This window comes from Eulemur rufifrons, chromosome 3 (assembly GCF_041146395.1).
Source record: "Eulemur rufifrons isolate Redbay chromosome 3, OSU_ERuf_1, whole genome shotgun sequence".
Taxonomy (NCBI): domain Eukaryota; kingdom Metazoa; phylum Chordata; class Mammalia; order Primates; family Lemuridae; genus Eulemur; species Eulemur rufifrons.
In genome coordinates, this window is record NC_090985.1 from 97,307,635 (window position 1) to 97,320,606 (window position 12,972).

Here is a 12,972-nt window from a genome sequence, read left to right on the forward strand (position 1 = left end):
GAACATCACTTGTACACAAACAAGCAAACCACAAAGGACTCTGGACCCCACCTCCAGAGAGTCCGGTGTATTAAGTGTGCGGTGGGGCCTGGAGGTCTGCATTTTAAGTAACTTTTCCAGGTTATTCTTATGTATAAGCACATTTGGGAATATTTTGATCAGAGTCGCATATGGAGAAAACTTATTCAGTCATTTTTGCAGACTCATGTTTAAATGTATTCAGACCAGAAGACATGATTCAAAAGGATTTTTAAAATCCTTTCATATGCAGGCCCTGATCACCTGCATTTAGAGACTACAAAGAGCAACTAAAAGGTAATCTTCATTTATTAAAACAGAACAAAAAAACGCCAAACTAGAACTCCTGGTTTCAATAGGTGGTTTTGGGCAAAGAATTTTATTTCTTAGCATTTCCTTTCCTTTGCACTGAAATGGAAATAAAAGTAAATAGAGAGCGTCTTAAACATAAATAGAACCTAAACCACAAAATTCAAATGCCAGTTGAGTGGCTGAATAAACAAACAATGGGCAGACCATACGTGACAATAGAATTCTGAGCCACAATGCAGCAACCAGCCCAGGAAGGCAAGACACAGCCTCTGTAGCAGTGGCCTCAAACAGCCAGAACTGGATCAGTACTGTAAGCTTCCCTGTGTTTTTCTCCTGCTTACACCTTAAGCTCAATCAGAAAAGCCGTACATGTACCTCTACCCACCACATAGGATGCCCTGTTTCCAGCCAGCTGCCTCCAGCTTTCCCAGCCAACAGCCCCATCCGGGCATTTCTCCACTATGAAGTCTTCCCATTCCTCCGCCGGACGTGGAGTCGCTGCCAAAATGCAAGTGATGGTGGCTGACTCCCTTGCTACAGCAAGCTCGGAATAAATAGCCTTTGCTTTTTATGAGTGGTCCCGCAAAATGAAAGTGGGCTGCTCTTAGGAAAGGGAAATGGGGTCCAGGCAGCCGAAACACAGTAAATGCCAATGAAGCACACCTGGAATTTAACCTAACACATTACCCTCTAGTTATACTGCTGAAATTTAAAAAAAAGGGGGGGGGGATTTTTAAGTGTTAGGGAATCTGCTAAAAATTTAAATGCATGTGAAAAACATTCAGATGAGTGAATGCATAAATGCAACCTCCCTCCAACAATCACCAGTTTTATTGTTAAAATTAAAGAAACCAGTAATCATCAATTCTGACAGAGATGAGCAGTAAAATAGACAATCACAAAAGTCGTGAGGAGGTTGGTGGCAAAAGAACTAAGAGAGCCGGAAAGTTTACAAAACTGGACACTTTATAAGCCCGCCCTGAGCCTTCTTCCCTCAACAGGCTAATCAGTGTAATATTCCTAACAGGGGCATAATGTCAGGGCGCAGACTGCGCTTGCGCGGACTCTTGGGCAGCCCGCTGTCTCTGATGAGATACACACTGAGCTTTGCCGCCCAGCGTCGGAGGGAGCCCGCGAGCGCTCTTGGTGCACTCAGGCTCACCACTGCGGGGACTGTCACTTTAGAATACATTTTTAACCTCCTAAGTCTTTCTGAGGAACTGTCCCTTTCTATTAGCTGACAGTGACACTGGGCTAAACAAGAGACTTCACAAATCTCTGTTCTAAGAATATCTCATTGAGCTAACACAGACTCACAAATACTGTCGGAAAAAAAAAAGAAAGTGAGATGAATTTCCTAAAATATTTCCATTTCCTCAGCTTTCCTATTAATCCCCATTACTACTAAATATGTTTACTTTCTAACAGCAAAAAATAATGTTTTCCTGTGTGTCTATACTGACGCAGGCACTGGAAAAACAGATGAATAAGGCAAAAATTCATGCTCTCAAGAGAGAAATAGACTAATGCAACTGGAACATTCTGAGCTGCTAATTCCTGGCTTCCGTGGTTTGCTGCTTCTCCCTCCCTTCCTTTCTGGCAGGAGATCAGGGTAAATCTCTGTCCCTGTCGTTTGGGTAAGGAAGAAGATCGAAGCTCCCTGAAAACCTATCTCTCATGCACCTTGGTAGTTAAACAGACTCCCCATTCATTTTCAGTCATTCATTCAATTATTCATTTATTGTTAATTTTTGCAATATGTGATAAATACGGTGATTCAAAGCCATGGAATGGCATAAAAAGACTCATTCCTACTCTTGCCTTTCGTCTCCCCACTCCCACCCCTCCACTGCCACAGATAACCTTTTTGTTTTTTACTAGTTTCTTAGATGCCCTTCTGTAGTTTATTTCTGTGTTCAACTGTGAAATACAACATTAAAACAAAAGTGTACATAAAACACACATGATGATGCACCAAATGTGGTCTATCCATACAATGAAATAGTATTCGGCCTTAAAAACGAATGAGATTCTGATACATGATACAACATGGTTGAACCTTAAATACATTATGCTTAGCAAAAGAAGCCAGACACAAAATAACAAATATCGTATGATTCCATTTACATAAAATGTTCAGAATTAGGCAAAACAGGAAGTAGACCAGAGGTCACCAGGGGCTAGAGGAAAGAGGCGAATGAGAAGATACTGTTGAATGGCCCCAGAGCTTTTGTTTCAGAGGATGATAAAGTTCTGAAGGTGGATAGTGGTGATGGTTGCACGACACTGTGAATGTACTTAATGCCACTAAATTGTACACCTAAAAATGGTTAAAATATTAACTTTTCTTAGGGGGGGTTACAAATAAATTCTAACAAGTAGGCAAATTTGCAAATATAGAATCCATGAATAATGAAGATCAACTGCACAATAAAATGCTAACTTTTATATCATGTATTTTTCACCACAAAAATAAATATTAGCAGTGCAAATAATAATTATAAAATCAGCATTCATGTAGCCATAAAAAAAAGCCAACAAAAGAACACCATCACTTGCCTAAAAGGTCCTCCTGTGACTTTCCCCTGAGTGATCTCCTAAATTGGGGTCACTATCTTCCTGACCTTTTTGGTAATAATTTCTAAAACTTCAAAAAAGAGTATAATATTTTATATATGATATATATAATAAAAATTACATATGAAATTTTTGCCTGCATTTCACTTTCTTTCTTTTTTTTATTTCAGCTTATTATGGGGGTACAAAAGTTCAGGTTATATATATTGCCCATGCCCCCCCATCCCCCTGAGTCTGAGCTTCAAGCGTGTCCATTCCCCAGACAGTGCACATCGCACTCATCATGTAGGTATGTACCCATCCCCTCCCCCGCCCCCCGTCCAATAGCCAATTGGTGTTATTCCCAAATGTGCACTTAGGTGATGATCAGGGAAACCAATTTGCTGGTGAGTACATGTGGTGCTTATTTTTCCATTCTTGGGATACTTCACTTAATAGAATGGGTTTCAAATAAATAGAAATACATTTACATATTTGTGTTTCTGGCTTGTTTTGCTCAACATTATGTTTATAGAATTTATACATGAAATTGAGGTATCTAGAGCTCATTAAGTTTTCCTACTGCTTTGTGGCCCAACACATGCCCAATTTTCGTGATGTTCCAGGCATATCTGAAAAGAATGCACATTTGGCATTTGTTGGATGCAGTGTTTTATATGTCTCTATTAGGTCCTTTGTTAACTGTTAACTATATCCTTAACTTTTTTCCTATTTTCCCAATTATCAAAGAAGTGTTAAAAATCTCTCAATATTATTATACATATATTTTTACTTGCACTTTTTTTTTGCTTTATATCTGTAAGGTTTCTGGATTGTTGGTGCCAGAGAAAGAAAGATGAGCAGAGTTGAAAGGGTTAAGCAACAAGGCTTTATTTGAGCGCTCCTGGATGAGGGTAATGGGTCCCAAGGGAAGGGCCAGGGTGAGGTTCCCGGGTCCCGGGAGAAACCAGAGACTCGAGAAGTCGCACTGCCCGGGACTGAGGCAAGGGTTTTTACATGCAGTGAGGGGCATAAGTGGAGGTGGCTTGTTTTTTAGGTGCTTGTTTAAGTGGATTATCAAGTTCTCAGTAAGAAGGATGTCCCTGGGGCTGCAACAGGATGTCTCCAGGGTTGGGTAGACGGCATGGGGGCTGGGTGTGCTGCCAGTCACAGGATGTGGCTGGGGCTTGGTGGGGCCAGGTGCTTGTTCAAGCAGAAAAGTGGAGCTGACTCACAGCTTAGGTCAGAGGGATTTGTAGCAGGGGAGCGGGCTACACGCCCCCCTCACCAAACCTTACAATATCATTTCAGCCTGTATTATTAGTAGTATTAATTTAAAATTCCATTAACTTCCCGATGGATTAATTTTTTTCACCAACTTATACTTGTTTGGAAATTTTATCCTGTTCCTATTATTTCAGTGGCTACACTAACAATTCAAACATACATACTTAGTCTAATACCTTCATCTTCCTTTTAGATCATACAAGGTCTTTAGTGCTTCACTTGCCCCAATCCAACTAACAGACATACATGTTATTTGTTTTATCCTATTTTTAAGCCAATATTCTTATTTCAATGCAGTCGATGTTATTTTAAATGTGCCTACATATTCTCCACTCTCCACGATCATCTTTCCTTCTTGCCTCTCAGTTCTTTCCTCCAGAATAACTTTCTTTCTGCCTAAAGTACCTGCTCTAGCATTTCCTTTAGTAAGGGACTGGTGGCAAACTCTCTTAGGATTTTTGTATCTGTGGGTTTTTGTGTTTGAAAATATCTTCATCTTGGCTTCAGAGAAAATATGTTTTCTCTGGTTAGAGTATTTTAGGTTATTATAACTTTTCAGTTTTCTCAAGATATCACTCCATTCCCTGGTTTCCTTTGTTTATCTTCAGAAACTCTCTGCAAGTGTGCATTCTGCTTCTTTGAGGGTAACTAACTTTTCTCTATGGCTGTTTGTTAAATGTTTTGTATGGTTTTGGAACTCAGCAATTTTACTATGTTGGCTCTAAGATGTGGAGTTTTTTTTCATGGGTCCAGTTTGAGATTTATTGGTCTGCTGGAAATTGAGAATCTGTGATATGATATTTTTCAACACTTCTGGAAACTTCTCAACCATTATCTCTTCACATACTGTCTCTATACCATTATTTGTTTTCTCTTTTTCTAGCAATTCAATCAGATACATTAGAACTTAGCATTTCATCCTCAAAGTCTCAACTTCTCTTTCATACATATCATTTCTTTATTTTTCTCTGCTACATCCTAGAAAATTCCCTCTAATCTATATTCCAGTTAACAAATTTTCTTTTCAACTGAGCCTAATTTGTTGTTAAACACATAAAACTAGAGTTAAAGTTTAAGCATTGTGGTAATCTTTTTAATTTCTGTATGTCCTTTTTTGGTTGTTTTTTCCCAATAAACTAGATGAATTTTACAGTTTTCTACTCCAGCAGATATTTTTAACCTGTTGCTTATTTTTTTGAACACAGTACTATAGATTTTTAAAAAATAATCTATGTTGACAATTCCAACATCCAAAGGCTCTGTGTCTACTATCTTATTTCTGCTGATGATTCCTTATTTTTGTTTAAGGCTTAGCTGGGGGTTTGTTTGTTTGTTTGTTTACTGTATACTGTTCATTTTACTTGGCAAATTATTTGTGGAGGCTCTGAAGCAACAAAAGAGACATTCCCCACTCAACCTTCCTCCACACAGCTTCTGCTCAATCTCAGCCCTCCTTTCTGTCAGGATTTACATAAGTGCCTACTCCAGCTATTATAAATAAAAAATATAGCTTTTGTACTTCCTGGTGGGCCCCTAACCCTTTGGATGTGGATTTCTGGTGGCACTTTTTACAATTTGTCACAACTTGGCTTCTGTTTCAGCAGCTTTTGGCAGGCTATACCATGTATTGGGAATTTTGCAGATATTCACTACCTCATGCTTTCACTGAAAGTGGAGACTAGACATTTCCCATTCTCTTTGTTAATTTGGGTAAGAACAGAAGAGGAAAGGTTCTTTTGTCTCCCATCATTATGCTCATACTGGAAACAAAGTCCAGTCTTCTATAAAAGTCAAAACACATAAAAGAACATATACTGGTTGTACTGATAAAGGAGGAGAAAGAGAGAGGGCTTTGGAGAAGTAACAGGGTAAGGAAGAGAGATTTTCATCTACCAGAAAAAAAGAAGTCTGTGAGCCCCAGAGCAACGGGCTCTCCATGAGCTCTGTCGTCTTTGTGGAAGGAGAGATCTGGAAGAAATGCAAACTTCCAAGGAGAAGGCTTCTGAATAGCCCAGAAAGGAAGAACCTGAGGTGTTCAGCTTCTCAGCCTCATTGAAAACTCTAGCACTTTGTGAGTGAACCAGAAGTGGAGAGAGAACATATTGAACCAGGGACAGTGATAGACTTGGGGGAGAAGCATTTTCCTCCCTTTCCCAACAGAGCATAAGCCTCTAGGATTCTGTTGCCCCTGGGAAAAGAGAACATGCCTAAGTTATGTTTGAGAAGGAATTTTCTACTAAACTGTGTGATTAGTAGATTAGCAGATCTGTGTGATGGAGATTTGAAGCCAGACATTAAGTTGGCATACAGAAAACAAAACAAGTAATATTTGTCATGCTTCTGAGTTCGTGAACTAAGATTCATGCCCACTATAAAAATGATGATTACAATAAGACAGGAAGGACTTGGCTGTATGGAAACATAGAGGATGAGGAGCCTTAACTCTGACTGATGCTGAGAACTTCAAGTTTGGTCTTAGAAAATGAATAGTTTTCCAGGCTAAGAGGGAAGGATCTTCCAAGCAAACCAACATGGGTAAAGGCCTAGAGAATGGTGTACTTGCAAAGTTTCAATCAACTGATGGGGATGAGCTTGTAAATATTAATGTTGACCCTATAATCATGTTATTGCCATATTTATAAACTTAGCAATCAATTTAATTGGTACTGTCCAGTCATCATAGAGGCATGGAAAGAGAGGTTCAAGGAAGTTGATGTTACATCCGTAGGACTTCACATTCTTTGTGGTAGAGAATGGAGATTAGTTTCTGAACTTGAGAGCCTTTGGTCAGTATACTCTATCCCACTGCCCGAAAGAACTAAAATGAACGTGCATTTTAAAAACATCAGACTACAGGGATATGGAGGAGGGCCTATTTTGCAGTGTGTCTCTCCTTCTAAAAGTAACTTAAAAGGTAACTATTCAAAAGTATTATCAGCCCCGATAACTGCAGAATAAGTCTAACTCTGGTGGGCTTTCTGGAAAGCCTCTCTCCCCATTAAAGCAATTTGCTTAGCTGTCTAAGATACTATATTACCTGTAGCCACAAATAAATAACATCATCCTTTGCTATAATAAATGTATCACTTAAATCTGCTTGCGAGGTTTGTGTAAAAACACATTGGAACTTGGGCCACCCACATCATCATCGCACCATTACTGTAACTTGCTGGTTAAAATAGAGGATCTATCCCCCCCAGGTATATGTGCTATTCACTTCATCTTGCCCTTACCCCAAGCAAACCTGTGAAGACACAGGGATTGTGCTAGAGTAACAACTGTGCTCCATGAAAGGGGCCACGTTCTGTTTCTCACCCTTGTTTTTGCACTATTTCCAAAGGATATACATGTCAGGTTTCTGGATAAGAATTTTACATTGTTCTCTATGAAAGAAAAAAAAATGCTTCTTTCCACCCAACTTTTAAGAACCTATTTTCCACCTTTGTGCTATGTACTGTCAGTAATTTTCTGCCTTCTCTGAAAACCTAGAAGAAAAATATGACTTCTCTGCTCTTTTTCTGGTTTCAGGGAATAGCCATTGTGTTAGGGGTTTGGACTGAGACAGTCCCAGAACCTGGATAACATCTAAGAAATGAGCGCTGTGAGAATGAAATAAATCCAAATCAACACAAAATGATCAAATCAGTATTTACACCACCTCTCCACTCAAGAGAAGGATTGTAAATGTGCAGCTGGATAGAACTAGGAAACAGACACCTCCATTCTGAATAGTGAGGGTGTGGGCAAGATTATGTTCAGAGCTAAAATATTTTGTTGTAGGAAAGTTTGTAAAAAAAAATATTAGAAGCCTTGAGTGTAATTATTTGTGAATACTTACCCCGCACAAATATAAACTGAATTGGGTATCATTTACTATTCCAGTCACTAAAAAGGTGTATTGTCGTAAGCGCGGATGATTCATGTACTCAATAGACACGGAGCCCTTACGATGAGCAGGCAGCGTGCCAAGAACTGAACGCGCGGAGTTGAGCGCACAATGGTCTCTCCCTCCACAGGGCTTGTGCTGTAGCAGAGAGCACTACCGCGCTGTGTCCAAGCGTGCACTGTCCACCCAGGTCCCCGCCAGGACGCCGGTCCCTCTGCGGGAAGGGGAGATGACTCTGCTGTTTGCCAGTTTGTCCCCAGTACCTGACTCTGTGCCTGGCACACAGGAGATGCTTAACAAACTTCTGCTTAATAAATAAATGTGTTTATTCTGCTCTGTGCTGGGCACCGTGATACTAAGTGTCATTGAGGGTTAGAGGTGATTCTCCAAGCTTTCTCACAGCCTGGATGAAATACAGTAGCTCCTTATCTGTCGGGGATACCGTGCAAGAACCCCAGTGGATGCTTGAAACTGTGCGTAGTACAGACCCCGACGTACACTATGCACAAATTTCTTTTTTTCTTCACGATTTCATGGGTAGAATGTAGAATGTTCATTCTTAATGTAGATCTTAGCAACCTCAGCATACAACTCTTTTTTTCTTTCCTTATGAAGTTGAGAGCTTTCACCTTTTCACTTAAAGGAAGCACTTTACAACCTCTCTGTGGCATATCCGAAATGATACTTCTCTTGCACTTTGGGCCACACAAAGTAAAATAAGGGTGAGTTGGACACAAGCGCTGTGGTACCGCAACAGCCGATCTCCCAGGCGGAAGCGTCCACACTGTGGAAATGCCGGACAGAGGGAGGGTTCACGTCCCGGAGGGCAGGGTGGGGCAGCACGAGATTTCTCACACCACCCACAATGGCATGCAATTGAAAACTTAGAAATTACTTATTTCTGGAATTTTCCATTTAGTATTTTCAGCCCATGGTTGACCTCTGGTGACTGAAACATTGGAAAACACAGCCAAGGATAAAGGGGGCTATTATACTTATTTTCTTACCCCTAGGTTGGTCTGTTGGCCACTTCAGAAAAAAAGCTGTTTTTAACCACAAATCACTGAAGCTCTATTCTTCATGTGTTTTTATCCTCAGATGAAAATGTGTGATTAGTTCTTAGTTATGGATTGGTAAAAGGGAAACCATGATAATAACAGCTTCTATTTATTGAAATGTTATTTACAGACAATTACATGCCACGCCAGAGTTAAGTACTACATAGGTATATATTCTCAGTGCTTTTCCAAATTTTGAAATGCACACCACTGGATATGTACAAGGTAATTTTAGGTAGTATAGGGACTAACAAAAATTTTTTAGATATAGATTTGTTTTAATGTGTTTCAGGGAAAAACGTAATGACATATTAAATCAGTGATTTCATGGATATTACTAATATGGTTCAGGATGAGGCTAAGCTCTTCACACCCTTAAATAACCTAATTTAAACATAGTTCAAAGAAAAAAGCATTAAGTTTATAACTTATTGTCAGAGGCAGTAATGCTGCCTATGACAATAATCGTGGAGGTGCTGAGTGAGATCGACTCCTTGGGTCCCTCCGCATGATTTCATGGGTTACTAAAAATGGGGAGAAGAAGGCAGGAGTGAGTGTGTGTGTGTGTGTGTGTGTAGGGGTCTGGGGTCAGACCGCAGGTTCAGCTCCCGGCTCTCCTGTTTATCTCACTCTCTGAGCTTGGACAAGTCACTTGGTCACTTGGCTTTTCCATGTGTCAGTTTCCCCATCTGCAAAATGTGGGTGATGATAGTATCTGCCTCACAGTGGCAGAATCGAGAGTCAAACACAGGTGTCTTGGCTGTCACAGGCCACGGCATGAGCTCTCCTGGGCCGCAAATGGGTTTTACCTCGTGTGTAATTTGAAGGATTGGAAGAAGCTGCCTGTGCCACTGGGCTGACAATGTCTGAGGCTTCATGGGGCAAAGTGACAAAAATAAATGAATGGGACATGATTAAATTAAAAAGCTTCTGCACAGCCAAAGAAACAGTCCAGAGAATAAACAGACCACTTACAGAATGGGAAAAAATTTTTGCATACTACACATCAGATAAAGGACTGATAACAAGAATCTATTTAGAACTCAGGAAAATCAGCAAGAAAAAATCAAGCAACCCTATCAAAAAGTGGGCAAAGGACATGAATAGAAATTTTTCAAAAGAAGATATAAAAATGGCTAACAAACATATGAAAAAGTGTTCAACATCTCTAATCATCAGGGAAATGCAAATCAAAACCACAATGAGATATCACTTAACCCCAGTGAGAATGGCCTTTATCAAAAAAACCCAAAACAACACATGTTGGCGTGGGTGTGGAGAGACAGGAACACTAATACACTGCTGGTGGGACTGCAAACTAGTGCAACCTCTGTGGAAAGCATTATGGAGGTATCTTAAACAGATTCAAGTAGACCTGCCATTTGACCCGGCAATCCCATTACTGGGCATATACCCAAAGGAAAAAAGGTCATTCTGTAACAAAGGCACGTGTACCCAAATGTTTATAGCAGCACAATTCACAATAGCAAAGATGTGGAAACAACCCAAATGCCCATCAATACATGATTGGATTAGTAAACTGTGGTATATGTATACCATGGAATACTACTCAGCTATAAGGAATGATGAAGATACAACATCTCTATGGTTCTCCTGGAGAGAGCTGGAACCCATTATATTAAGTGAAGTATCCCAAGAATGGAAAAACAAGCATCACATGTACTCACCAGAAAATTGGTTTCCTTGATCATCACCTAAATACAAATCTGGAAACGACACCATTTGGACATCAGACTGAGGTGGGGGGTGGGGGAGGGGATGGGGGTATGCCTACACAATGAGTGCATTGCGCACCGTTTGGGGAGTGGTAACACTTGAAGGTGCTGACTCGGGAAAGGGGGGGTGGGGAAAAAAATATGAAACTATTGTTTTTAACTTGCACTGTTCACTTAATAATTTATCATGAATATTTCCCATATTATTTCATATCATTGTACAAGAAATAATGTATACATTATGAGGATATACTGTATCTAACAAGATATACTGTTAGACTCTTTGATTCTGTAAAATTAAATTAAAAAAAAAAAAAAAAGTGACTAAGGTACGTAAGACGCCTGCCTGCACGTGCATTCCCTGCCTCACACTCTGTTGCTGTCCACCTGCAGGCCCCTGTCACCAGCTCGCAGAAGACCCTGGCGGGCACAGGAGGACCTGCAGGAAGTGTGGTGGGAACACAGCGTAATCCAATTGGTTAGGGGCTTTCTACATTTCCTTATTGCTGTCACCACCATACTAAGAAAGACATATCATTTTCTAAGAATAAGACTTCCACTTTAAAATTAACGTATGTTGCATGAAAGTATTTTACATTAATCAAATGTTATTGGGCACCTCTTCAGTTACTTTCTACAAAGGCTACCTATTTAAATGTTTTAGTAAAATTAGCAGTTGTCAGATTTTCTGAAAGAAAAAGGAGAAGGTAGAAGAGAGGGAGCAGGAGGGGGAGGATGAAGAGGAAAAAGGGAATGAGGAGGAGTTCAAGGAGGGGTAGGGGGAGCAGCAGTACGTGCACCCCAGGTATTGTAGGACGACCTTGGCCAGTTGTTGGCTGATGCTGTCGATGCGTTCTCCCAACATTGGAAGTTCTCAGAAGCAATGAATGTGTCCAGCACAAACTGACCCTCCCCGGGCGTTTGCTCCAGTCCAAGCAAAGGGCAGACGCACCATCACGATCAGCCTTTTGAAGCATAGTGGAGGAACAGCCCCAAATGGGCCCTTTCAGGAGGTGACAGATCCAGTCTTTCCTGCACTGTGGCTGCCTCCTGCTAGCAGTTCGCACTCAGTCTTGCCATCAGCTCGGTACTCGTCTAACCATCTGCCATGGGAAGAGAGAAGATAATTAATATGAGAGAGTATTGAAAGAAGGCACATCACTTAGAAAGAACAAAATATGGAAAGGATTCAGAGAGGTATTCAGAGAGAAGCTTACAATATTTAGAAAGCATTTAAAAATTTTTGAGGTGGGGCAGGCGTTGGGGAAATAAAAAAAAAAATTTTTTTTGAAAAGCAAGCCACATCAAATTACCTTTAGGAGTCCAACCTCAGCAAACCTTTGTCCTACACTCAAGTTGCAAGGTCATATTGGTTCACCCTAAAATTTTGGCTTTTAGAAAAGTCCTACGGTAACATCACAAATATGATAATATATTTTAAATTGGAAACATTTCTCATTTGGAGTTTCCATGATGATGGCTGTTATTTCTCTCCTGCCATGTGACTGGGAGTGTATACAGTGGCTAAGCCCTCAGACTCTAGAACAGCACCCTTCAAGAGAAATAGAACAGAAACCACATATTGTAAAGAAGTAGAAAGAAAAAGGTAAAATTAATTTTAGTATTTTTTATTTCCATAAATTCAAAAGAATATCATTTCAGCACATAATCAATATAAAAATTATATTACATTTCTTTTTATTCTACATTTTTGTAAACTGGTATGTACCTTACACTTACAGCACATCTTAATTCAGAATAGCCCCAGTACGGCAGACACAAGTGGCCTGTGGCCCCCCTGTGGGACAGGACAGTTCTAGAGTCAGACATACTTGGATCTGAGTCCTGACTTCACCAATTATGTTTGGATAAGAAAATTACTCTCCTTGTGCTTAAGCTTCCTTGTATGTAAAATAGAAGTGACACATAGTCTACCTATAGGTTTTGTGAGGATCAAATGTGTTCAAGTGTGAAGTTCTGGTTGCACCATGAAGCCTGTTCCTTGGTAAGAGTTCGAGAAATGCTCATGATGCATGTCCTGACTTTCTCTCCACCCATACACAAGCCAGGGTGGAAACCTCTGAGGCTCCCACAACAGCATAGACCCCTCCAGGTTTTG

At 40.2% G+C, this 12,972-nt stretch overlaps 1 protein-coding gene across 1 annotated transcript in view; it reads right to left on the reverse strand.

The window, feature by feature from the left end:
• Positions 1–11,175: 11,175 nt before the first annotated feature.
• The window catches only part of RP1 (RP1 axonemal microtubule associated), a 286,090-nt gene continuing 284,293 nt past the window's right edge, over positions 11,176–12,972 (reverse strand). The window contains exon 29 of the mRNA XM_069466500.1: positions 11,176–11,956. Coding sequence (XP_069322601.1) covers positions 11,860–11,956 — 97 coding nt within the window. The 3' untranslated portion in view covers positions 11,176–11,859. The remainder of the gene's footprint in view (positions 11,957–12,972) is intronic.